Below are 27415 nucleotides of genomic sequence, written 5' to 3'. Positions count from 1 at the left end.
GCTAGAGGGGTCACTACAGACACCCTGGTTCAAGTCCAGGCTGTATCACAACTGGCCGTGATTGGGAGTCCCATATTGGCTCAGCATCATCCCGGTTTGGCCGGTGTAGGCCGTCATTGTAAATAAGAATGTGTTCTTAACTGACTTGCCTAGTTAAATATATATACTTTTTAAATAAATAAATACCAGAGACTGGTGATTATTGTTGTTTTCTTTAATGGAATGCTTGTATCCGTAGCCTGTTTGTCTGTGTTCGTTCTTCATGTTCTCACATGTAGTGCTTTGACAAAACCTCTGTTATCTGACCCAGTTTCTATCTGGGTGCTGTATCAGTTCATTCACCTCCACAGCTGTCCAAAAGAAAACACCAAAGTGACTGGACATAGTTTATTATGCACTGGGTGGTTCGAGCTCTGAATGCTCTAGTTTATTATACACTGGGTGGTTCGAGCTCTGAATGCTCTAGTTTATTATACATTGGGTGGTTCGAGCTCTGAATGCTCTAGTTGATTATACATTGGGTGGTTCGAGCTCTGAATGCTCTAGTTGATTATACACTGGGTGGTTCGAGCTCTGAATGCTCTAGTTGATTATACACTGGGTGGTTTGAGCCCTGAATGCTCTAGTTGATTATACACTGGGTGGTTTGAGCCCTGAATGCTCTAGTTGATACACAGCAGATTGATACCTTACAAGAATAACCTTAATGAGGATAACTTATGTACAGAGAGGACTGAATTATTGACATGACGTTGTGTGAACACTACAGGGAACTGAAGTGAGATTAAGATCTCACCCGAAAGGGATTTGTAATAATCGAGTTAGACACACTTGGTCTCGTTGTGATAGCAGGTAGACTAGTGGTTAGAGCGTTGGGCCAGTAGCTGTAATATTGATTTTTGCATTGTTGGGTTTAGAGCTTGCAAGAAGGACATTTCACTGTACTTGTGCACGTGACATTAAAAACTTGAAACTTATTTGCTCCAGGGTCCCCGTCAATAATGGCAGGGGTCAGGGGGAGTAGGATACGCAAAAAAACACATTTCCATTTCACTCCACACGCTGTACAGGTTACACGCTGTACAGGTTACACGCTGTACAGGTTACACGCTGTACAGGTTACACGCTGTACAGGTTACACGCTGTACAGGTTACACGCTGTACAGGTTACACGCTGTACAGGTTACACGCTGTACAGGTTACACGTTGTACAGGTTACACACTGTACATTTTACACGTTGTACAGGTTACACGCTGTACAGGTTACACGCTGTACAGGTTACACGCTGTACAGGTTACACACTGTACAGGTTACACACTCTACAGGTTACACACTCTACAGGTTACACACTCTACAGGTTACACACTACAGGTGTGTGTGTGTGAAACAGGACACCATATAACCTTATTTGACTTCTGGTTTGGCAAAATGCTCAGAGCAAGTGGCCTCGTTAGATCGCCCATCTGAATCATTGAAGCTGCAACGTTGTTCTTTCTACAATCTTCCATCTTGCCTTAAAGCTCGGACTGCATGAAAGGAGATTATAAGGATTGTGAGCGGTTAACTGGGATGAGTCGGGGGTCGTTTTGGACGGTGGTTAGTTATGTAACTGGTGGGGGCTGTAATCTCACTTTAAAAAAGGTATGCTCACTGAACATATATTTTGATGGCATTACTGGCCCTTTTGAAAGCCTACCATCACCTTTCAGCTTCAGGTCTTCCCTTGCCCTCCTTCTGGTAAAACAGTAAGTTAGGAGTCTCTCTGTGATGCATCCGCAGTGTCAACACACCTCTGGAGGGAGGTCAGATCGATTTGGTTGACCTCATTCTCCCTAATGGTTCATTAGGACACAGCGATGAAGACTCCTTTCCACGCATCCTCCCTTTTCTCCCCTTTCTCTCCATCCTTATCATCCTCCCCATCCTCCCCTTTCTCTCCATCCTCTCCATCCTCCCCTTCAAACCCCATGACACTCACTCGGCCAGCCACTCCTCCCTTACAGGAAATTCCTCACAGTAGCTGAGCAGAGCAAAAGCTGAAGTTGCCACGAATCTCTGCTCTGCTGTGGAAATGGATGAGCTTCTTTGTTGGCTCAGTAGTTTGGCCAAAATATAGACACTTGTTACTGCAGGGAAAGATGCCTCTTTCAAAATAGTTGGGGTCACTTCCTGTACACATTCTTAAAATGTTAGGAAAGAAAACAAACTAATACCATTTTTTTTTCTCTCCAGTGAGTGTTTTTGGATAGGATCACCAGATATGAATTCCTGTGTCATGTTTCCTCAAAGTGAAATAAAAAAATAAAAAAACTTAAAGCATCATTACTAATATTGCATAACAGCCAGATAACAGTAGTGACTCGAAACGGTCAAATATAAACTTTATGGAGATGTGCTGTATGTATATTTAACAACCACAATAAACATCCCCCAAAAAATATTCCCCCTCCCCCCCCCCCCCCCCCCCCCCACAACCAATGACAAAAACAAAAAAACCTGTAATACAAACTTCTCTCTTGGTTTCATTGGTCAGCAACTGTAGAACAACACAGCAAAAAGCTGCACCATCATTCATGCAAGCATATGTGCAAAGTCTGTGTCCGAAAGGCACAGGGCCTGTCTTTGTAGTTGCAATTGTTTTTGCACGCTCCTCAGAGGGAACTTGACTACCCTGGTAGTTCTTCCGAGAAGGTAAACCATGTGGCCCTGTGCCCTCCAAAGAACGCTGGAGGAATCACTGTAAAGAGGGCTTTGAAACCTGTGGGGGGGGAAAAAACACCACCCTGTCCCTGTGAGCCATACACAAGACAGCCGTTGCACTTGTATGCTATATCTATATATTTATGAATGTAAAAGCGATTTAAAGGAATCAGAAGAAAACAAAAAGCCAAGACAGAAGCTGAAATGAATTGCACCTCAGGACAGAGGTCAAGTTGGAGAAAATGCCCGTTTACAAAAATGAAAAAAAAAACAATGTTTTCCTGCGGTTGGTTCTCTCGCTCTTCGAAAAACTGTGGTCTTAGTGGAAGGTGTTTGGGTTGGGTCGGATCATCATGGACACTTTCTTCAGGGAGTAAGCGCCCCCGCGGAACTCGGCCCAGTAGACGCCGTCCTGGTATCGGCTGCGATAGTGCCCGCCCCGGTACCACACGCCATTCAGGTTGGAGTGGGCACAGGCGTTATACCACCAGCCACCCTTCTGGTAATGGGCACAGTTACCTAAAAAAAGAACGATGCAGCTGTAGTCAATGCAAAGTAGAGTCAAATGTATGTTTTTTTTTAAGTTAGTTTAAAAAATATATATACATATAATTAATCTCCGTATTTTACCAAACCCTTTTCCATTTCTTAAATAGTACAGTTGCTTTAAAGCGGAAACATACAGTATGTATACCTCAACCATGCCTTCAAAAGACTTGTACCTGTGATGCCCAAATTCAAACAGCTCTGCCCATGAGGTTTGATCAGAAACTGGTACAGTCTGTCCCACTGTGCAAACCCTCGGGTTAATGCTCTTTGGCAAAGTCCCCCATAGGTGGTATTATTTTAATATTCCTTGTTCCCCCTCATTCTCGGCTCTGAGTTGTTTTGCAGCACTATAGCAACCTGGCCCCATATCCACAAAGCATTTGAGAGAGTAAGAGTGCTGATCTAGGATCAGTCCATATAATCTTATTCATTATGATCTAGGATCAGTCCATATAATCTTATTCATTAGAAACGAGGCAAAACTGATCCTAGATCAGCAGTCCTACTCAGGGATTTTTTTGCTACTGTAATTCTTGGGCAGGCCGCCTAAGCATCCAAACAATGTTCTATATACATTTACGGGATTAAAAAAACAACTTTCATTGTCAACTTAAACGACTAAAACAACATAAGAGAAAGGTAATAGACCTATATATATTTTTTTAAATTAATAATCTTGGAGAACTAAGAATCACCAAAATAAAACTAGATGGTTAGGGAGAATTTAGCAGTATAGATTTTGTTATGTTTGAGCAAAAGAACGTAACATTAGCCATGGCAAAATGTATAGAATTGCGGGACATTAGCTTTAAAGCTGCAATATTTTCTCTCAACCCCATGAAGACATTTTTAGAATTGCAGGCAAAAATGGCCAAGATGGGGGGCCTAAAGTTTCCCAAAAAATTCAGCAGCGCCAACGGGCCAACCGTGCCCTCTACCACGCCCTCCTTGACACGCGCCCTGCCATGCCCCCCCCCCGACACGCGCCCTGCCACGCCCCCCCTGACACGCGCCCTGCCACGCCGCCCCTGACACGCATCCTGCAACGCCCCCCCTGCCACATGCCCTGCCACGGGCCCTGCCACGCCCCCCCCCTGCCACGCCCCCTGCCACGCCCCCCCCCCCCTGCCACGCCGACCACCTTAAGCCCATTTTATTTTACAGAAGAAAGCCCTGCTACTCTGAGATGCTTTGTGAATATGTGGCCTGGTTTTTTGTTCATTGTTTTCTGCAGCAGTGCTAAGCAGGATCTCTGTGGAGAGACTCCAAACATGCAGTGGTCTAAGGGGTTCGATCCTGGGCTGTGTCGCAGCCGACCGTGACCAAGAGACCCATGAGGCGGCGCACAATTGGCCCAGCGTCGTCTGGGTTAGAGGAAGGTTTGGCCGACCGGGATGTCCTTGTCCTCCAGGCGTATGCACGCTGACACGCTCGCCAGCTGTACGGTGTTTCCTCCTACACATTGGTGCGGCTGGCTTCCGGGTTAAGCGAGCAGTGTGTCAAGAAGCAGTGCGGCTTGGTGGGGGCCGTGTTTCGGAGGACTCGTGACTTTCAACCTTCGCCTCTCCTGAGTCTGTACGGGAGTTGCAGCGATGGGACAAGACTGTAACTTCCAATTGGATACCACGAAATTGGGGAGAAAAAAGGGGTTAAAAATTCCAAATTCTTGCTTACAGGAAGGAGACTCTTTAAGGAGAAAACGCATCCTGAATAACACCCGTTTCTACATGTAGACTTTGTTTGCAAATGACTCTTTTCAGAGGTCCTAACGCTACCGGTGTGTCCGTGCCTTAAGACCGGCATAACCTGTCAACGACCTCTTTTTGTGTCTACTTGTGCTGAAATGCACTTAAAATAAGCAAGATATTGTCAAGGAAAACGAGAGCGCTATTAATGCCGGAAGACTTCTGAAAGACGCTGAGAAATGAACAGGGATATTGGGCGGACTTCTGAAAGACACTGAGAAATGAACAGGGATATTGGGCGGACTTCTGAAAGACACTGAGAAATGAACAGGGATATTGGGCGGACTTCTGAAAGACACTGAGAAATGAACAGGGATATTGGGCGGACTTCTGAAAGACGCTGAGAAATGAACAGGGATATTGGGCGGACTTCTGAAGAACAGAGATTTAACAGTGATTTTGGATTCGACCACGTCTGACCCAATGAATGAGAAGACGAAAGTGTCTGAGCTGACTAAGTATGACACACAGTCATGCTGTTGGTTATTGTGTATCCATGAATCACTGTCTGGTAGACTTTCTCTGAGTAATAGCAGCCATCACCAAAGGGTGTAATTCCTTTCTCACCTGTATACACGTCGTGGTCCCTGTCCAGCGTGGTGAACTGCTTGCCGTTGTGCCATGTGAGGGAGTCCCCGGCATTGCCATGGTAGCGACCCACTCTTAGTTTGTAGAAGTCTGCCTCTGCCTCAATACGGAAGCTGGCGTATTCGGCAAAGGTCTTGCGACCGGACCAGTCCTCCAGCATCACCAGAAGCTTGTAGTTGCCCTGGTTGGTCAGCCAGTAGATGTTTTCAAGACCCAGCCAGTATTCACTGTCAATGTTACCAAATCCTTGCTGTGAGAGGGGAGAAGCAGGAGAGAGGGAGGGAGGAGGAGGGGGGGGGGGGGGGTGGGGTATGTTTTAATGCTGCAGATAAGTCTAAATGCTACGTTCAAAGGCATTGACATTCACTATGCCAATGTCCACCCTCCCAAAAACACACACAATGTAGTCTGCACTTGTACGTCTCCCAGTCACCGTTTGTCAAAGATGGCAGAAGGGACTAAAGCATTGTGTGTGACACTGGTATAATGTCAGAGAAAGAGTGGTGGCATAATAGCAGGATGTGTTTAAGACGTCCTCTCCCCTAAAGTCGCTGTGCGTCTGGAACTGTGGCTCACATTTTAAACCACACATGGATTAAATCAGGAGGGAGCACATTACCCTGCCAACTATGAGCCTGTCATTTGTGATTCGGGGTGTTTTTAAGGTGCCTCGTTGCCAGAAGTGAAGAGTGGGTGGTGGGGGGCTTGAAAATGTCTTGTGTTCTTGGACTCAACTTTAAAGGGGAGGTAGGATTTATCCAAATAGGCCAGTCCGACCTCGGTGCTGCAGAATGTGAATCTCTAGCCACTAAACGTTTGGCTCTGTGCTCTTAAGATTACGACATTCTGGTTCAGACCCGTGGCAAATGGAGGAAACCACACTTCATGGATAATAGGACCTTAGGTCATTGAATTGGCTGTACAAAACTTCCCATCGAAACGTAATTTTAATATCGTATCGTGATATCTTGTGTGGACTGTTTGACAGGCTTTGTTCTATCGAATGGTCAAATAATTGAGAAACTCAACAAATGACATTTTGGAACTCTCTGGATTTTATTTTGGGGAGATGATACGGTGACACAATCAAATGGAAATGTTGGAACTGAGAATATATACTGACTCACTTTATTCAATGATAAACGTGTGACCCCCTCAAAGAGTCAATCTCCCGGAATTCTGCTCAGTATTTGATCACATGCCTTGGCATTGGTTTGGTTCTGTTGCTCATGTCCAGTGAAGCTGTTTCTCTTCAATGTGCTTTTCATTTGGCCATGCAAGAGGAGGAATGTGTGTGGACCAATCAAACGCTGGACTCAAATGACCTTTTGCTGTTAATTTTTTAAAATCAGGAACAATGAAGAGCAGTGAAGTACTAGCCTATAGTATGATGGGGCTACCTGGCTGATACTAGCCTATAGTATGATGGAGCTACCTGGCTGATACTAGCCTATAGTATGATGGAGCTACCTGGCTGATACTAGCCTATAGTATGATGGAGCTACCTGGCTGATACTAACCTATATGATGATGGAGCTACCTGGCTGATACTAGCCTATAGTATGATGGAGCTACCTGGCTGATACTAGCCTATAGTATGATGGGGCTACCTGGCTGATACTAGCCTATAGTATGATGGGGCTACCTGGCTGATACTAGCCTATAGTATGATGGGGCTACCTGGCTGATACTAGCCTATAGTATGATGGGGCTACCTGGCTGATACTAGCCTATAGTATGATGGGGCTACCTGGCTGATACTATCCTATAGTATGATGGGGCTACCTGGCTGATACTAGCCTATATGATGGGGCTACCTGGCTGATACTAGCCTATAGTATGATGGAGCTACCTGGCTGATACTAGCCTATATGATGGGGCTACCTGGCTGATACTAGCCTACAGTATGATGGAGCTACCTGGCTGATACTAGCCTATATGATGGGGCTACCTGGCTGATACTAGCCTATAGTATGATGGATCTACCTGGCTGGTACTAGCCTATATGATGATGGGGCTACCTGGCTGATACTAGCCTATAGTATGATGGGGCTACCTGGCTGATACTAGCCTATAGTATGATGGGGCTACCTGGCTGATACTAGCCTATAGTATGATGGGGCTACCTGGCTGATACTAGCCTATAGTATGATGGAGCTACCTGGCTGATACTATCCTATAGTATGATGGGGCTACCTGGCTGATACTATCCTATAGTATGATGGGGCTACCTGGCTGATACTAGCCTATATGATGGGGCTACCTGGCTGATACTAGCCTATAGTATGATGGAGCTACCTGGCTGATACTAGCCTATATGATGGGGCTACCTGGCTGATACTAGCCTACAGTATGATGGAGCTACCTGGCTGATACTAGCCTATATGATGGGGCTACCTGGCTGATACTAGCCTATAGTATGATGGATCTACCTGGCTGGTACTAGCCTATATGATGATGGGGCTACCTGGCTGATACTAGCCTATAGTATGATGGGGCTACCTGGCTGATACTAGCCTATATGATGATAGGGCTACCTGGCTGATACTAGCCTATATGATGATGGGGCTACCTGGCTGATACTAGCCTATAGTATGATGGGGCTACCTGGCTGATACTAGCCTATAGTATGATGGATATACCTGGCTGGTACTAGCCTATATGATGATGGGGCTACCTGGCTGATACTAGCCTATAGTATGATGGGGCTACCTGGCTGATACTAGCCTATATGATGGGGCTACCTGGCTGATACTAGCCTATAGTATGATGGAGCTACCTGGTTGATACTAGCCTATAGTATGATGGAGCTACCTGGCTGATACTAACCTATATGATGATAGGGCTACCTGGCTGATACTAGCCTATAGTATGATGGGGCTACCTGGCTGATACTAGCCTATAGTATGATGGGGCTACCTGGCTGATACTAGCCTATAGTATGATGGAGCTACCTGGCTGATACTATCCTATAGTATGATGGGGCTACCTGGCTGATACTATCCTATAGTATGATGGGGCTACCTGGCTGATACTAGCCTATATGATGGGGCTACCTGGCTGATACTAGCCTATAGTATGATGGAGCTACCTGGCTGATACTAGCCTATATGATGGGGCTACCTGGCTGATACTAGCCTACAGTATGATGGAGCTACCTGGCTGATACTAGCCTATATGATGGGGCTACCTGGCTGATACTAGCCTATAGTATGATGGATCTACCTGGCTGGTACTAGCCTATATGATGATGGGGCTACCTGGCTGATACTAGCCTATAGTATGATGGGGCTACCTGGCTGATACTAGCCTATATGATGATAGGGCTACCTGGCTGATACTAGCCTATATGATGATGGGGCTACCTGGCTGATACTAGCCTATAGTATGATGGGGCTACCTGGCTGATACTAGCCTATAGTATGATGGATATACCTGGCTGGTACTAGCCTATATGATGATGGGGCTACCTGGCTGATACTAGCCTATAGTATGATGGGGCTACCTGGCTGATACTAGCCTATATGATGATGGGGCTACCTGGCTGATACTAGCCTATATGATGATGGGGCTACCTGGCTGATACTAGCCTATAGTATGATGGGGCTACCTGGCTGATACTAGCCTATATGATGATAGGGCTACCTGGCTGATACTAGCCTATAGTATGATGGGGCTACCTGGCTGATACTAGCCTATAGTATGATGGGGCTACCTGGCTGATACTAGCCTATAGTATGATGGGGCTACCTGGCTGATACTAGCCTATAGTATGATAGGGCTACCTGGCTGATACTAGCCTATAGTATGATGGGGCTACCTGGTTGATACTAGCCTATATGATGATGGGGCTACCTGGCTGATACTAGCCTATATGATGATAGGGCTACCTGGCTGATACTAGCCTATAGTATGATGGGGCTACCTGGCTGATACTAGCCTATATGATGATAGGGCTACCTGGCTGATACTAGCCTATATGATGATAGGGCTACCTGGCTGATACTAGCCTATATGATGATAGGGCTACCTGGCTGATACTAGCCTATATGATGATAGGGCTACCTGGCTGATACTAGCCTATATGATGATAGGGCTACCTGGCTGATACTAGCCTATAGTATGATGGGGCTACCTGGCTGATACTAGCCTATAGTATGATGGGGCTACCTGGTTGATACTAGCCTATAGTATGATGGGGCTACCTGGCTGATACTAGCCTATATGATGATAGGGCTACCTGGCTGATACTAGCCTATAGTATGATGGGGCTACCTGGCTGATACTAGCCTATATGATGATAGGGCTACCTGGCTGATACTAGCCTATATGATGATAGGGCTACCTGGCTGATACTAGCCTATATGATGATAGGGCTACCTGGCTGATACTAGCCTATAGTATGATGGAGCTACCTGGCTGATACTAGCCTATATGATGATAGGGCTACCTGGCTGATACTAGCCTATAGTATGATGGGGCTACCTGGCTGATACTAGCCTATAGTATGATGGGGCTACCTGGTTGATACTAGCCTATAGTATGATGGGGCTACCTGGCTGATACTAGCCTATATGATGATAGGGCTACCTGGCTGATACTAGCCTATAGTATGATGGGGCTACCTGGCTGATACTAGCCTATATGATGATAGGGCTACCTGGCTGATACTAGCCTATATGATGATAGGGCTACCTGGCTGATACTAGCCTATAGTATGATAGGGCTACCTGGCTGATATTCATTACAACCTCAATCACAAAGATAGGTCTGTGTTAACATTCGTGGGCACAGCGCAGTGAATGTATTGCTTACTTCCTGTCCTCTCTATAGGGAAGAAACTCCCCTTGTTGACGTCTCCTAGTGGAGCTGTGTTGTGCTCTTTTTAGTTTATCTTGATTCAATCCCTCAGATAGGAAAAGCTGTTTTCACTGCCTGTTCTATCTGGGCCTCAAACAGTGAATCTACTGTTCTACGCAAGACCTTTTACCTTGTAAGTGTCCCAGTTCCTGAAGAAGTTGACGGAGCCGTCCTGGCGTCTCTGAATGACTGTCCAGCCGCCGGGGTCGTGCCTCTGGTCACACCACACCTGCATCAACCGGTTGGCGTTCTCAGGCTTGACCAGGTACATGCCACTGGTGGCGTGACCCTCCTCTAGAGCAGCAAGGCAGTCCTTGAAAGGCCCTGCGAAAAGAGGTCACGATGTAAGTAGTAGTCATGCGAAACAAATGGTTCAAGGGTTGAAAGCTTGTGGTTAAACACAGCTGGGGGAAATGTTTTCCATGGGATGATGTGGTCAAGCATGGTCCAGGGAGCTATTGTGCTCCCTCCTGGGTTTCCTCCTTTTAGTTTATCAGAACCCTGATTCGAATGATTGCTGGGAAAAGTTGCCTAGCTTACTCCACTCTCTCAACCCTCCAGCTGAGCTCAATCTCTTCTAATAACCCTGGAAACCGGTTCCCATTTGCTCATCCACTAAGCTGACTATCTCCATAGTATAGCTTCTTATTCTGTGGTTACACAGTTCTTTTAGAAATCCTGGGGCTCCCAAGTTTTTTTTTTCTTGCTGGGAAAAACTCTGTTTTAAGGCCTAGAATTGACTTTGGCTGCAGTTTGGGATGGGAGGGGGGCATAGCTGCCGGGAGGCTGACGCAGGCCAAGAACAACACTGGCATGAGGGCTGCGGAGAGAGGTAAGCGCTTTACTGGCATACAGTAGCCTGTAGATTATCAGGTACTCTAAAGTTTCTCTTGGAAATAGCACAGCTGTTAATATCATTTTATTGGGCATATGTTCCTTTATCCTGGTGACGCCGATTTACTTTGCCCGAGTGCTGACTAAAGGGGAAACCCTCTAATGTTGAGGTGCACTGGAAACGTCTATGATAAACCCTCGTCTCGTCATTTCAGGAAGAAACATTTGACCAAACCTGGCAAAGATTTGTCTCCACATGAGGTAAATGTATTTTACATGAGAAATGTCCAAAATGTCACTGTAGACCACTGCAGTAATTGACATGACCTTGTATTTAAATATTCAGCTTGTTTTTTTTTTTTTGGAGGTGTCAGACTGTCCCTTCCCACCCGTCTAGTTAGCAGTGTTTATGCAAACATTGCTATCCTACGACATCATTTCCTGCTGGCACTCAGTGACTGTTTAGGATTTTTTTTTTCCCGGTTCAACCTGAGTGATAATTGCTGTTTTTATGATGACTCCATGTCTAGCAGGATAGCGTGTGTTCAACAACTTTAAGTGTTCAATTCATATTGGACAGGAGTGCTGGGAACCACACATAATGGTGTCTGGTCCGTAATAAAAATCACATGGATCAGAGAGGAGCATTATCCCCAGCCAAGCTGAGACTTTCTTGGAACTATAAATTGTAATCTGGGCATAGTCAAATAGTTGTGAATTTTCTATCACAACTCTAATTGTGTGTGTGTGTGTGTGTGTGTGTGTGTGTGTGTGTGTGTGTGTGTGTGTGTGTGTGTGTGTGTGTGTGTGTGTGTGTGTGTGTGTGTGTGTGTGTGTGTGTGTGTGTGTGTGTGTGTCCTCATCTGGGAGCACTGAGAGAACTCCTGTGGGTGTTGTCGCAAGGCAGTTATTTCTAATGATGCCCACACACAACGTGTGGCATGGTGGCAGAGAGCTAAATCACCGTAACCCACACGCTCCCTCCCCTTAACACTAGAACCGCCATAGGCCAACTGCCACTGACGTTTAATTTTGTAAATAATTTTAAAAATGCCCCTTTTAAAAAAAGCTAAGTCCTTCCCTGAATTTAACAAAATGTTTGTATTTTACGTTTTACGTAGGACATGGGTACCCAGCCAGGCTCTAAGACAATGTGCTGTAGGACGTTGGTGCCCAGCCAGGCGCTAAGACAATGTGCTGTAGGACATTGGTACCCAGCCAGGCTCTAGGACAATGTTCTGTAGGATGTTGGTACCCAGCCAGGCTCCAAGACAATGTGCTGTAGGACGTTGGTGCCCAGCTAGGCGCTAAGACAATGTGCTGTAGGACATTGGTACCCAGCCAGGCTCTAAGACAATGTGCTGTAGGATGTGGTACCCAGCCAGGCTCCAAGACAATGTGCTGTAGGATGTGGTACCCAGCCAGGCTCCAAGACAATGTGCTGTAGGACGTTGGTGCCCAGCTAGGCGCTAAGACAATGTGCTGTAGGACATTGGTACCCAGCCAGGCTCTAAGACAATGTGCTGTAGGATGTGGTACCCAGCCAGGCTCCAAGACAATGTGCTGTAGGATGTGGTACCCAGCCAGGCTCCAAGACAATGTGCTGTAGGATGTGGTACCCAGCCAGGCTCCAAGACAATGTGCTGTAGGACGTTGGTGCCCAGCCAGGCTCTAAGACAATGTGCTGTAGGACCTTGGTACCCAGCCAGGTGCTAATGAGTCTCTCTCTCCTCACTGAATGGGTGATAATTGTGCATGTTACTTCACAATTTAGTTTAAATTAGGCCCAACTGAATGATATGGAGGGTGAAACAGTTGATTTAATTTAGAAAAACAATAGGCTGATGAGTTTGTGTTATCCTTATTTTTTTAGCGTCGGCGCTCATGTTTATAAATATTTTGACCACGCTCCTTGTGGGTTGATACCATTTTCTTTTACGTTATACTTGGGAAAAAAACAAGCTTTTACGGGACTATAACTCTATTAATAATCACATTTATTCTAAAGGGAAACAAAGACATACATGTTACAGTAGGCCTTTAGAATAATGCGAAACATATCCTTGACTCTATCCAAGTTGATGAGCATTGGGAAGCAAACGATTCCAGTCGGCCTGTGAAGCCGGCCCATTGAAGCTACACCTAAACTTATTTCACACATAATAAGACAAGATTACATTGATAATAGTCTGAATTACAATATTATCAGTTGTACCATTTGTGCACCTTGTAGACAGATGCTTGTGCACCTTGTGGATTGACGTGCATCTGATGCTTAGTCTGATGGGGACGCCCGGCAACGTTCTCTACGTTCTCTAGCAGGTACTGATAGGCTGAAAGGCCAGGTGCTGCTACTGTTAAAGGGCGTGGTTTATTTCACACTTTTGACCAATCAGTGTAAATCATGATGTAACCACTCTTAGAGCGGTCTCTCCACTGTTTAGGAGAACACGGGGAACATTTAAAACATGGCCTGAGGTAATTCAAGCTGTAGTCGAGCTCTGCGGGAAGCTCACTGTCACCTACTGCCAATGAAAATGGGCCAGACAAATCTAATTTGTCTTCTCTTTCGCTTTCCCCCCAGGCCCTTGCGGATACACTCTGGTTCCTAGCATACAGATCTGCTCCTGTATTTATGAGCTGATGCTTCCGCTTTACTTTCTTCTCCTCTCTCTACTGATTTAATGCCCACTGTGGAGAACTCCTGGTCGGACAGAAACTGAAGGCTGTAAGGACTACTGTGTGTGTGTGGAGGGGAGGGGACCCTAAATGCAGGCATATGTCTGCATTTGATATCCCCTAAGCAGTCTCTCGCTCCCAGCTTGTTGTCGATCAACTCCAGGAGGCTCATGTAACTGCAGTTACTTCACCTTTTTTTTTCAGTGGCGTATCGCAGTTTTGCAAGGCCCCCCGTTTTTAGGGGAAAACCACTAACTTCCTGCAATTACCCCCAAAATTCCCATAAGGCAATTTTCTATTTATTTCAGTTTTATAGCTAATCTCATGCTATACTACAAATGTTACCACGAGGTTGAGAGAAAATGTAAAATTTAAGATAATTTACTGTAATCCTAAATGGTTTTGTCCTGGTTAATAATGTGTTCATATGCTATCTGGAGAGGGGGGTCTGCAGGCAGGGAGTGGTACACCAGTGTCTCTTTTCCTATATTAAAACCAGCCCCTATCTAATACTGGTCTGGCTTCTATGAAAACCAGCCCCTATCTAATACTGGTCTGGCTTCTATGAAAACCAGCCCCTATCTAATACTGGTCTGGCTTCTATGAAAACCAGTCCCTATCTAATACTGGTCTGGCTTCTATGAAAACCAGTCCCTATCTAATACTGGTCTGGCTTCTATGAAAACCAGCCCCTATCTAATACTGGTCTGGCTTCTATGAAAACCAGTCCCTATCTAATACTGGTCTGGCTTCTATGAAAACCAGCCCCTATCTAATACTGGTCTGGCTTCTATGAAAACCAGTCCCTATCTAATACTGGTCTGGCTTCTATGAAAACCAGCCCCTATCTAATACTGGTCTGGCTTCTATGAAAATCAGCCCCTATCTAATACTGGTCTGGCTTCTATGAAAACCAGTCCCTATCTAATACTGGTCTGGCTTCTATGAAAACCAGCCCCTATCTAATACTGGTCTGGCTTCTATGAAAACCAGCCCCTATCTAATACTGGTCTGGCTTCTATGAAAACCAGCCCCTATCTAATACTGGTCTGGCTTCTATGAAAACCAGCCCCTATCTAATACTGGTCTGGCTTCTATGAAAACCAGCCCCTATCTAATACTGGTCTGGCTTCTATGAAAACCAGCCCCTATCTAATACTGGTCTGGCTTCTATGAAAACCAGCCCCTATCTAATACTGGTCTGGCTTCTATGAAAACCAGCCCCTATCTAATACTGGTCTGGCTTCTATGAAAACCAGCCCCTATCTAATACTGGTCTGGCTTCTATGAAAACCAGCCCCTATCTAATACTGGTCTGGCTTCTATGAAAACCAGCCCCTATCTAATACTGGTCTGGCTTCTATTAATGGCTTCTATCATTATAGATTAATAGCCGTTCTGTGTTTGCTGTGCAGTTGTCCCCCCCCCCCCCCCCCCCCCCCCAACGTATCTCTCTCTCTCCTTCTCTCTCCCTGCTTATATCCCCGCTTTAATTTCCTTGGTTGGAAAGGTGTTGTCATTTTCATAGACCCGGGGGGCTCAAATCCTCCTCACACCTTGTGAATCAGTGGGTTGCTAGATTCTTTCCACTGTGTCTGCCAGCTCGCTCCTGAGAAGCTCTCCACTGCCAGACTGCCAGACTGCCAATGCAATTGAAATGATAAGCTTTCGTTAAACCCCTCTCCTCCTGCAGGAGTGCAAGGGGGGCATCGACATGTCTCTTCAAGAACAAGGGATTCGTTATTAAGATGGACTAATCCAGTCTGTTGACAAATTGTTTCCAGTTGTCATTAATTCCCTCTACCTGAATATATATAATCCTTACTTACTGGGAAACAGATATTTTCACACCTTACAGTTCAGCTGCTGCTCCAGTTTCAACTGTTCTGCCTTATTATTATTATTATTATTATTATTATTATTATTATTATTATTATTATTATTCGACCATGCTGGTAATTTATCAACATTTGAACATCTTGGCCATGTTCTGTTATAATCTCCACCCGGCACAGCCAGAAGAGGACTGGCCACCCCACATAGCCTGGTTCCTCTTCTAGGTTTCTTCCTAGGTTTTGGCCTTTCTAGGGGAGTTTTTCCCTAGCCACCGTGCTTCTACACCTGCATTGCTTGCTGTTTGGGGTTTTTAGGCTGGATTTCTGTACAGCACTTTGAGATATCAGCTGATACACGAAGGGCTATATAAATACATTTGATTTGATTTTCTTGTGGATTTTAAAGATGCTCTAAAGTTGTAGAAAACAAATAGTGATCAGTTGTGCAACATCATTATAGTGGTAGCATTTGTAAAGGCACAACAATAGTAGTAATATAATTCATTTCGCTATGGATTAAGCAGAGACTGCAAAAACCCACAAACATCTTTAAAATCTCGACAGGGATTATTACTATGATCCCCAGGGCTCTACTTTCCACAGAGGTTAAGATATCCCAGAGCCTGACATTATACTTTCCACAGAGGTGTAAAATATCCCAGAGCCTGACAAATTCTACTTTCCACAGAGGTGTAAAATATCCCAGAGCCTGACAAATTATACTTTCCACAGAGGTGTAAAATATCCCAGAGCCTGACATTATACTTTCCACAGAGGTTAAGATATCCCAGAGCCTGACAAATTATACTTTCCACAGAGGTTAAGATATCCCAGAGCCTGACATTATACTTTCCACAGAGGTTAAGATATCCCAGAGCCTGACAAATTATACTTTCCACAGAGGTTAAGATATCCCAGAGCCTGACATTATACTTTCCACAGAGGTGTAAAATATCCCAGAGCCTGACAAATTATACTTTCCACAGAGGTTAAGATATCCCAGAGCCTGACAAATTATACTTTCCACAGAGGTGTAAAATATCCCAGAGCCTGACATTATACTTTCCACAGAGGTGTAAAATATCCCAGAGCCTGACAAATTATACTTTCCACAGAGGTGTAAAATATCCCAGAGCCTGACAAATTCTACTTTCCACAGAGGTGTAAAATATCCCAGAGCCTGACAAATTCTACTTTCCACAGAGGTGTGGATGTATGTCATTTACTGTTTTACATGGACAGTACTGAGAGGGTGTTTTAAGTTGTGTTAGCATATTCTGTTGAGTGAAGGGTGTTGCTGGAATATGACAGCAATTCTGCTGTAGGTGCATTTTTTATTTATTTTTTTGCTGCCCCAAAACGATCATTTTCTCTATCAAACATTTTCTTTTCCTCTCTAAGTATTAGTTCTGACCTTGCGGCAGACTTACTCACCTGTTGCATACTACCAATCGAACACTCAACATACTCTTGAATGCCCCACGGCTTCTACGTAGTGATGAAAAGCACCATCCCAACACATTTCATCCCTAAGTGGATGCTGAAAGATATGTGTTTGTGTGCTCAAATTTGTTTGCAAGTTGTTGAAACATTATATATTTTTTTAAATGGGGTTAAACCAATTTGTCCCATTTTCAGGCGTTGGAGACACTCCACCAGTACCTGTCAAACAGAAGCTACCGAGATTATCTGAAAGCCATGTGGGAATGCTGCCACCATTTTGTATTCAATCATCTGTACAGTGTCTCCTGGTTGTCAAAAAAAAAAACCCAGGGTTGATTTTAGGCTTTTTTTTGCACTGAGACGATGCTCTGCATGCTCCTAACCCTCAGCAGTCAGCGATTTGTGTGTGCGGTTCTGCTCTCTGCATCCCCACCAAGGGGATCCTTCTGTTCACTTTCAAAATATGGTTATCCAGCCCTAAGAAATCATGGTTCAGATGCCGCGATCTTCAGATCCTGGATTGGGATGAGCAGTCACAAGGAAGAGTTTATGTTTTCCCGGGTTAGGGTCAACTTTGCATTTTATTTTATTTGTTGCCTGTTAATTTATGCCTGTATTCTTTTCAGAGGAAATGTCAGACTCATTACTCTTCTCAGCCTAATCCCATTTTTAAGTCTGCAGTGTATTGAGACATACGGGCCGCTTCGGGACAATGCACGGCTCAAGTAAATATTGTTGAGGTGTGTTTAGATGAGCCGCTAGCCAAGACCCTTTCCAGAGTCTCGCTGTGTATGCCTGTCAGCTTTTTCCCCCTGTCTTGAGGATTTGTGAGGAGTGAAAGTGATTTGTTCTGTGTCACAGCAGGATGGATAAATGTACCTCTCTTATGCTTCTGTGACTGAGCAAACTGTATTTTCTTTGGCATGTAGGAACTCTTTAGTCGGAGGCAGACACTTACGAAAAGCTGTCTAGAACAATTTACGAGCTGTATAATTAATGAAACTATTATTTCCATAAATCTGCTGTGAAACCTCATCGAGAGGAGAAGTTTTTACCTTGGAGTGTGCTGTTCATACATTCTCCCTTTCGGATTGACACATCGCTATGGTCACATGGACATAGTGTAAGGCTATGGTCACATGGACATAGTGTAAGGCTATGGTCACATGGACATAGTGTAAGGCTATGGTCACATGGACATAGTGTAAGGCTATGGTCACATGGACATGGTGTACAGGCCTTGGCACGAGCTCCCTTTTGAAGATTATAACTGAATAAACTTTTCTTGAGTTTACTGACTTCTCGGACAAGTTGAGTTACTGCTACTGTTTAACCTCATTAATAACACCGTAGCGGGAGAGAAGGGGGGGGGATCAGAAGGGGAAGGTACTCACCTGAGGGCTTGTTTGTGGTGGATGGCTGGTTAGTGCCGGGGAAGATACTCACCTGAGGGCTTGTTTGTGGTGGATGGCTGGTTAGTGCCAGGGAAGATACTCACCTGAGGGCTTGTTTGTGGTGGATGGCTGGTGAGTGCCGGGGAAGATACTCACCTGAGGGCTTGTTTGTTGTGGATGGCTGGTGAGTGCCGGGGAAGATACTCACCTGAGGGCTTGTTTGTGGTGGATGGCTGGTGAGTGCCGGGGAAGATACTCACCTGAGGGCTTGTTTGTTGTGGATGGCTGGTGAGTGCCACTGGGCATGGTGGGCAGCGGAGGTGGCAACGCTTTGGAGTTCTGGTCGCTCTGGATTTCATTGGTGATCTGGTTGCTGCGGGTGTATGTGGGTGGATGGTAGGGTTTACTAGCCACTGGTGGCGCTACCGGCCTCTGCTGCGTAGGTTGCTGTGGCAACACGGGGGGCTGAGGGCGAACAGGACGAGACCTTTCTCTCTCTCCCCCGTACGAGTGGCCCCCTCGGCGGCAATGCTGCTCCAACTGCACGATGATGGCGCTCTGGTTGCCGGCGAGGGCGGATAAGTGCTGGTACTTGTGCTCCAGGTCACGGTAGCGCGAAGCCAGCCGACCCATCTCAGAGGTGTGGTTGAGCACGCGGTTCTCCAGCTGAGACACCTCCAGGGCGTTGTCGCGTTTGCGGATGATCTCGTGTAGCAGCTGCATGTAGAGTTGCGTGACGCGAGCGTTCATGTTGCGGCTCTCCTTGCGCAGGAGCTTGACCTCGTTGACGATGCCGCCGTCCACCTCCACCAGCTGCTGCAGCGACTCCATCTGTCGCCGCTGCTTCTGAAGCTCGCCGTTCAGTAGCTCCAGCTCCTGTTTGTTGACCCGGTTCTCTAGGAGGCTGTCGGGCTCCTTGGAGTTAACGCAGATGGCGCCGGTTTGCTTCTGCTGGGGGACGATAAAAGTGTAGGAGCACTTGTCTACTTGCGAGGAGGCGTCCGCTGACGCAGCACGCTTGGTGCGTCCGGCGAAGAGGAACTCCCGCTCCAGAACCTCATCTATGCTCTCCAACTCCTCGGCCTCCGCCTGCAGTGTGGAGCCCGGCCCGCAGACCAGCAGCAGCACCAGAGGAAAAACCACAGGGAGAATCATACTGCAGTCCGTAGCACCCTTACAAGAATGGTCTCTGTTTTTGAAAAATAAGAGAGAAGAGGAGAAAAAATAATCAAGTCTGTTCCTCTCCCAACAACATTCATTGACAACAGACATTCAGTGTAGAAATGTATATTGAAGCAAGTCAGTTTTGAGAAGTTTTAGTGAAAGCACTCCACTAAAGCCATGCCCTGCTCGTAAAATACGGTTGTCTAATTTTCATTGGCACCCTCTGCATAGAAACAGTAACCAACACAAGGAGATTTACGTTCCATCACTATCACACATTCCCGGTCAGCTATCTCAGGTGTTCTACCCGGCCTGATGAATCCCATTTTGAACTGAGAAAACTAAACCAGTGGGTTTATTGGAAGGCGTTTTGCTTCATCTGAATAGAGAACTTGTCAAACTACGACAGGTTTAGACGACATTATTCACCACAGACGGATGATGGCAAATCTAAAAGATCTTCTGGTCACGTCAATTATTGCCCTGGCAAGCGCTGTGAAGCAATTATCTATCATTATTGTCAACACCCCCCCCCCCCCCCAAAAAAGTATTTATTCTGCTAATCTAGTCATCCTAAAGCAGGTGTAGCATGAACAAAATGTCCTATTTGGAAAGCAGACTGAATTGACAAGAGTCAATAATACTAATAATCCCTTACCTTGTATTTAACGCGTGGTCCTTGGTGGCGCTGGATTACAGATTAGAGATTAAGGTTAGGTTAGGGTTTATTGGAAGGCGTTTTGGTTGAGGATGCACTAATGGAAGGTGAGGATTGTGTTCTACCACCTCAAGGTCTGCTTCGCATCAGAGTATAAACACTTGCATGCATTGAAATCCCATGTCTCCTGGAGCCTCTTTATCTACCTCTTATCTACCTCTGGCATCAAAATATACATTATCACTTGGAGTAATTATCCAAATAGCTCGATATATCCTGCAAAGGGTGTTTAGAAGGAATGTCTCTGTGTTAAGATCAACTACTGGTTGGCATGGAGCCTAGCTACATTCTGTTAGTGTTGGACTAGTAACCGAAAGGTTGCTGGATCGAATCCCCGAGCTGACATGGTAAAAATCTGTCGTTCTGACCCTGAACAAGGCAGTTGTGGGGACCAACTCCATATTAATGCCCATGATTTTGGAATGAGATGTTCAACGAGCAGGTGTCCACACACTGTTGGTCATTGTTGGGGCGGCAGGGTAGCCTTGTGGTTAGAGTGCAAGTTCAAATCCCTGAGCTGACAAGGTACAAATCTGTCGTTCTGCCCCTGAACAGGCCTGTTCCTAGGCCGTCATTGAAAATAAGAGTTAGTTCTTAACTGACTTGCCTGACTTGCCTAGTTAAATAAAGGTAAAATAAATGTGTTTTTTGGGATAGGTGACTTTCTTTTCCCCGGGTTAGGGGAAATTTTGATTTGAGACTGGATTGGGAAGTTTTGACTCCAGTGCTGTCATTTTGCTGGGCGTGGTCTCATTCATGAGTGACAGCTTGTACACGTTCTCATATGTACAGGTGATGCTTTTCAGCCTTGTTACTTTGGAAATATCCTCCAACCCACCTGCACCCATCTGTCCCTGATTTGACTTGAACCTCGAATAGCAAGTCATATCACATGGTCATGCCATTTGCTTTTAAGTGTGACCTCACTCTTTTCCATTTTAGCAGACTTTTATTAGCCTACTGTAGCTGGAATTTCTATAGGGGGCCTTCGGCCAATTAAAAATGTCTATAAGCTTTGCTTCCATTTAAGTTTGCATTGTTGTGTGACACAATTAGACTTTAATGGAAGCGTTTGTTGTTTTATTGCTTTTGACCAATTACAACAGTTGGTTGTGGCCATGGTTACATGCATAGTTAAAAAAAAAAATGGCATTCTAAATTGTGAGTACCTTCCCCCGAGATAATGCAACGTGTGTGTGTGTGTCCTCGGCCAGGTATGGTGAGGCCTTACCCTCGTCTGACTCCCCTTCCAGCGGGATAGGAATTACTTCACTGCAGAACACAATTGTTATTTTACCTTCTGTATGTGTGGGTCGTTGCCTGCTGTGTGTGTGGGGGTCGTTGCCTGCTGTGTGTGTGGGTCGTTGCCTGCTGTGTGTGTGGGGGTCGTTGCCTGCTGTGTGTGTGGGTCGTTGCCTGCTGTGTGTGTGGGTCGTTGCCTGCTGTGTGTGTGGGTCGTTGCCTGCTGTGTGTGTGTGGGTCGTTGCCTGCTGTGTGTGTGTGGGTCGTTGCCTGCTGTGTGTGTGTGTGTGGGTCGTTGCCTGCTGTGTGTGTATGTGTGGGTCGTTGCCTGATGTGTGTGTGTGTGTGGGTCGTTGCCTGCTGTGTGTGTGTGTGGGTCGTTGCCTGCTGTGTGTGTGGGTCGTTGCCTGCTGTGTGTGTGTGGGTCGTTGCCTGCTGTGTGTGTGTGTGTGTGTGTGGGTCGTTGCCTGCTGTGTGTGTGTGTGTGTGTGGGTCGTTGCCTGCTGTGTGTGTGTGTGTGGGTCGTTGCCTGCTGTGTGTGTGTGTGTGTGGGTCGTTGCCTGCTGTGTGTGTGGGTCGTTGCCTGCTGTGTGTGTGTGGGTCGTTGCCTGCTGTGTGTGTGTGGGTCGTTGCCTGCTGTGTGTGTGTGTGTGTGGGTCGTTGCCTGCTGTGTGTGTGTGTGTGGGTCGTTGCCTGCTGTGTGTGTGTGTGTGTGGGTCGTTGCCTGCTGTGTGTGTGTGGGTCGTTGCCTGCTGTGTGTGTGTGGGTCGTTGCCTGCTGTGTGTGTGTGTGTGTGGGTCGTTGCCTGCTGTGTGTGTGTGTGTGTGGGTCGTTGCCTGCTGTGTGTGTGTGTGTGGGTCGTTGCCTGCTGTGGTGTGTTGGTCATTACCTTCTGTGGGTATTTTAAATAGGTTATCATTTTGTGGCCATCAGAGGGACCCTTGTCTAGCAGCTAGAGGAAATTACTAGAGAATACTTTCGCAAGGCACTGTATATTTCACGATGCATTAAATCACCATAACCTTCAGCTTTGAAGGTGTATTGATATTTAACAAAGCCTTTTAACTCGTTGAGCGTTAAGCGACCTACACCTGTTATGCTCCGTCTAAAATACCTGCAACTTCAACCCTGTTGCTAACTTCATCAATCCCTATTCTGTTTAACAGGCTACATTTACTCTGCCCTCTACCAAAGATTATCTAATTATATTAAAGATAGCCGAGTGACCGCTCTAACAGTGGAAATGCATGTCCTCAATGATTGATTGAAGGCGGGTGAGATCAGGTGGAACCATTCTAGCCAATGAGAGGGCAGATACACGTGTGAACAAACTGTTTTTTCTCAGTTGACGAAATACACATGTGCATCCACTTATATCAGTGCATTTGTAACAGCCTAAAACAATACAAAACTTCTATTCAATCAGTTAAGCCTCACGTGATTCAACACTCTCTGATAGACCTCAGTACATAAAAAGGGTTTATCTCACATAGTAAATCCTCTTGCTTCACCTCTTCCTCTCGGCCTCTACCTTGTTAGCAGGTCATATTTATTCTGCCCTCTACCTAACCCTCTAACTTGTCAATGATCACAAGGCGAGCCCCTAAAGTTGTCCGCATGCTTCCCAGACAAAACAGTCCAGTAGTGTTTTTGTGCATATGTTATGACATTTTGTGAATTTTTTTGTTTTTGTTTTTTGACTTCGGTGAGTTTTTTTTCCTGCTGTTCAGGCACATTTTATTTTTTTCCTGGAGGCAAGCCGAAGTTCGTAACCGAAGTCTACGCCCCTTCGTCAGTGATTGGTCAACGGTATGGATTCTTCAATAGTCTTTTTTTTGGCATTGAACAAGACTCGTTTTCATGCACATTTCTTCATTTAAAAAAATACTGCACCAAACGTTTGATGTAAAATTGCGTGACTAAGATCTCTTCGGCAAAAATACCAACATGAAATGACAGATTTCTTAAATTACCTTAGATTAATACTGACTATTTTGAGGAAGTGTATACTGGCTAAGGCATCTCAAAACAGATAAACAGTACTATTGCCATAAAAAAATATCAAAAAATTAAGCAAATGTGTTTTAAGCGAGCACACTTGTTCAGTTCGGCTAGCCAGGTTTGACTAGACACCAGCCGAACTGAGGCATGCTGATACCTAGTGGTTCTATGACTACCACCCTCCGACCTCTTTCGCTCGACCTGTCTGTTAAACGTGTTCCAAAAGATCTGTCAGGGTCTCACCCAAACCACACCAGAGCTTTCACATTCATGACTCTGGCACATTTTGTATTTTTTTTACAATGGAAAAAAAACATTGACATTTTGTGTTTCTAGTTGAGCTTGAGTTTTTCTGGGCTTTTGAAAGCATTTTCAGTTTTTACTCGGCCACAGTGCATCATTAAAGATGGGGGTTTGCTGTGCCAACCCCCTCCCCCGGGAAGTACGAGAGAAAATCATGCAAAAAGACCTCAGTGGAATTGGACAAGGGAGTTTTCCCTTAGCAAGATATAATGATGTAACGGTCAATTAGCCATTTTTCACATTCTCTGTTTTGTTGGTGCGTTTGTGTAAATAAATAACTTGATGCCTCAGTGTCATGCTCACAACGCTACAGGCTCTTATTTCCTCATACGTTCAACACACACGCCAATGCAAACCTAGCGACCCCACTTTGATCCAAACAGGACAGTGCTCTGCAGAACCCGTTCCACCCATCCCTCTTCATAGTGTCCATTCGAGGCTCTTAGACATGCTCTTATGAGAGCATTGGGGAAACTAGTAGCCCAACCCACGTCAAAGAAGAATGTCGGAGTGTCGGTTATCAGCCAGACTACTACCCTGACTCCTTGTTATTAGGGTGCTGTCAACTAGGGTCAGGCCAAACACACACACACACACAAACACACACACACACACACACGATTCTGGAATGAGTGACATGCACTTCCCTCTTTGTTTCCCCGTTCTCGTATTTCCTCAGAAAGATCCTGTCTGAGCGTGGATAAGAAGTGTCATTCAATTCCCCTCAGCTGTTCGTATCACTTTTACCCAAACATCACTCCCTCCCTCCCTCCCCTCCCACACAATCAATCAAATGTATTTATAAAGCCCTTTTTTTCAGCCGATGTCACAAAGTGCTGAACAGAAACCCAGCCTAACCCCTCCCACACACACACACACACACACACACACACACACACACACACACACACACACAGCAAGAAAGGAGCCCCAGCAGCCGGGGATGAGAGACTGGCTCGTCTGCACCACAACAAGAAAAACAGACGACAGCGTCTCTTCTTCTAAAGCATCTAACCACAGCTAACCGCCTCTGTTTACCACCGGACTCCTGTCCATCAGAAGGACTGGGTTAAGTGGTATTTGACTTGATCAGAAGGACTGGGGTTAAGTGGTATTTGACTCGTGGTATGACTAACGATATACTTTTTAGTCATGTTCTGTTGGTTTCCGAGCCCTTACCTTGTGACTCCGCCGTAATGAGTCAAATGACTGTACTAAAAGCTATTCTCCTAGAACTTGAGGAGCAAATAGCAACCATGATCGCAGGTAAAAATGGATTACAGATTATACACTGCTATAGTAAATTCAACAACAAAAAATCTGTAATTTGGGACATATATTACGGCTGGTTTGGTAATAATCTGCTAACGCATTGTTTTGATTGTTCCGTTCCACCATTAATTCAGAATCATACAATTTATCTGTAGTTTTGTCTTTAAATCATCACCCCAAAATAAAATGATAGCAGAGAATAGTAAAGTCATACGCAGGGAGAGTACACGGACCCAGATTAGGGGAGTTAGCGGCACTTCTGAAAAGTGAACCCAGCTGTAAAGTACCCGAGCCAATCTGTAATTACTACTCAAACAAGCACTCTTTTAAGTGCAGGCTTTGCCACTGAAAGCTGTTATAAAAAAAAGTGCAGCAGCATGCAGAAGTAGGAACACCGGTCCTTACCAGATAAATGCGTTGATCTCCACCACTCTCTCTCTCTCTCTCTCGCTCGCTCGCTCTTTCCTCCTTTAAATCCCTTGCCTTCTCGTGAAGGTTTGATTTAAGGCTCTTCTGTGAATAAAGTCATGACAAAATCCTTGGATATTTTTCTCTTGTCCCCCCCCCCCCCCCTCACTCTCTCTCTCTCCTCCTCACGATCTTCTGTCAGAGAGGTTTCCCCTGCAGGGGATGTTGTTTTGAAGCCTACCAATACGTGACGTGCTCATTCACCGGAGAATCAGCAGGTAGCCCGAACTCTAAAGTTCCTCTTCAGTAACCGTGTCCCTAATGAGCACAGTATGTATAGGTGTCCAAACTTTATCAAGGGTTTCCGCCGTTTAGTTCATTCATAGGCTACAGATGCTGACTTTGTTACCTTTTTGTTTGGAGTCCATTGATAAAAGCTGAACACCTGAACATGTTTCCTCCAGCTCTGTCATAGTCTTAACACCGACTCTGTCACCTCTACCACAGCAGCCCCTTAGTCTGTTTTTCTACAGAGCCCCCCTCCTTTTTGGCTTTTCTCTCTGTTTCTCTCTGTCTCTCTCTCTCTCTCTCTCTCTCTCACACTCTCACTCTCTTACTCTCTTTCTATTAGAGGTAAGGCAGTCTTTTCGTCTCGTAGTAATCAAGTCGTGAGCCGGGACCTCCCCTTTCCCCTCCCCTTAACACAAAGGAGATCATGTTCCATGAGACACAGGGACTCCAGTCCCCCCACCCAAACCCTTGTCCCCTGCAGCCCCCCAGAGCCGTCCCCCCCTAGCTCTCCAGCCCTCCTTTTTTCCTACCCCCCCCCTCCCATCGCGGCTGTTTGGGGAGTCAGCCAGCCACAGCCACCAGCTGCAACTGTTGCAGACTGAGGCCATAGGCTTCAGTGTGTGTTGAGCTCAGGCCTGTTCTTAAGCGGCGAAGGGGGAGAGTGTTACATTGATTTCACTCGTTTAACATGTCGTGATCCTTCCATAATTATTTTCTTTATCCCACATGTTGCACATTTTACCAGATGGCTAGATTAGCTATCGTTACATCTACTTATATAAGAGAAATTAAATATTTCTGGTAAAACAATTGAATTAAATAATGGAAATGCACAGGGTTTTTTTTATTTTCTTCTCCAGAATCCACAACATCGTAGTGCTTTATCACTACTGTCAAAGCCTTGAGGCATCAGCAAATGGACTTGTCACCACTTGTCACCATGCCAGATGGTGATGGTGTCGTCTCTATGGACATATCTGTACCTGACTCTTTGCGCTTTTAACATTTTTTTTTGGACTGGTTTAAATGGGGGCATGCCTAGCTGTTGACTGGTTTAAATGGGGGCATGCCTAGCTGTTGACTGGTTTAAATGGGGGCATGCCTAGCTGTTGACTGGTTTAAATGGGGGCATGCCTAGCTGTTGACTGGTTTAGATGGGGCATGCCTAGCTGTTGACTGGTTTAAATGGGGGCATGCCTAGCTGTTGACTGGTTTAAATGGGGGCATGCCTAGCTGTTGACTGGTTTAAATGGGGGCATGCCTAGCTGTTGACTGGTTTAAATGGGGCATGCCTAGCTATTGCCTGGTTTAAATGGGGGCATGCCTAGCTATTGACTGGTTTAAATGGGGGCATGCCTAGCTATTGACTGGTTTAAATGGGGGCATGC

General features: G+C 45.6%; 2 protein-coding genes across 2 annotated transcripts in view; one reads left to right on the top strand and one right to left on the bottom strand.

The window, feature by feature from the left end:
* The window catches only part of LOC139409832 (ras-specific guanine nucleotide-releasing factor RalGPS1), a 268460-nt gene that overhangs the window by 119671 nt on the left and 121374 nt on the right, over positions 1-27415 (top strand). The window lies entirely within an intron of this gene.
* LOC139408281 (angiopoietin-like 2a) lies at positions 197-26365 on the bottom strand. The gene is made up of 5 exons (XM_071151985.1): positions 25734-26365; positions 18889-19817; positions 10574-10767; positions 5563-5833; positions 197-3220 (listed from the first exon to the last, which is right to left on the bottom strand). Exons 2-5 carry the CDS (start codon positions 19781-19783, stop codon positions 3021-3023), a joined length of 1560 nt encoding a protein of 519 aa, XP_071008086.1. The 5' UTR covers positions 19784-19817; positions 25734-26365; the 3' UTR covers positions 197-3020.

The sequence above is a fragment of the Oncorhynchus clarkii genome, chromosome 5 (assembly GCF_045791955.1).
Source record: "Oncorhynchus clarkii lewisi isolate Uvic-CL-2024 chromosome 5, UVic_Ocla_1.0, whole genome shotgun sequence".
Taxonomy (NCBI): Eukaryota; Metazoa; Chordata; class Actinopteri; order Salmoniformes; family Salmonidae; genus Oncorhynchus; species Oncorhynchus clarkii.
This window is presented reverse-complemented; position numbering and strand designations above follow the sequence as displayed.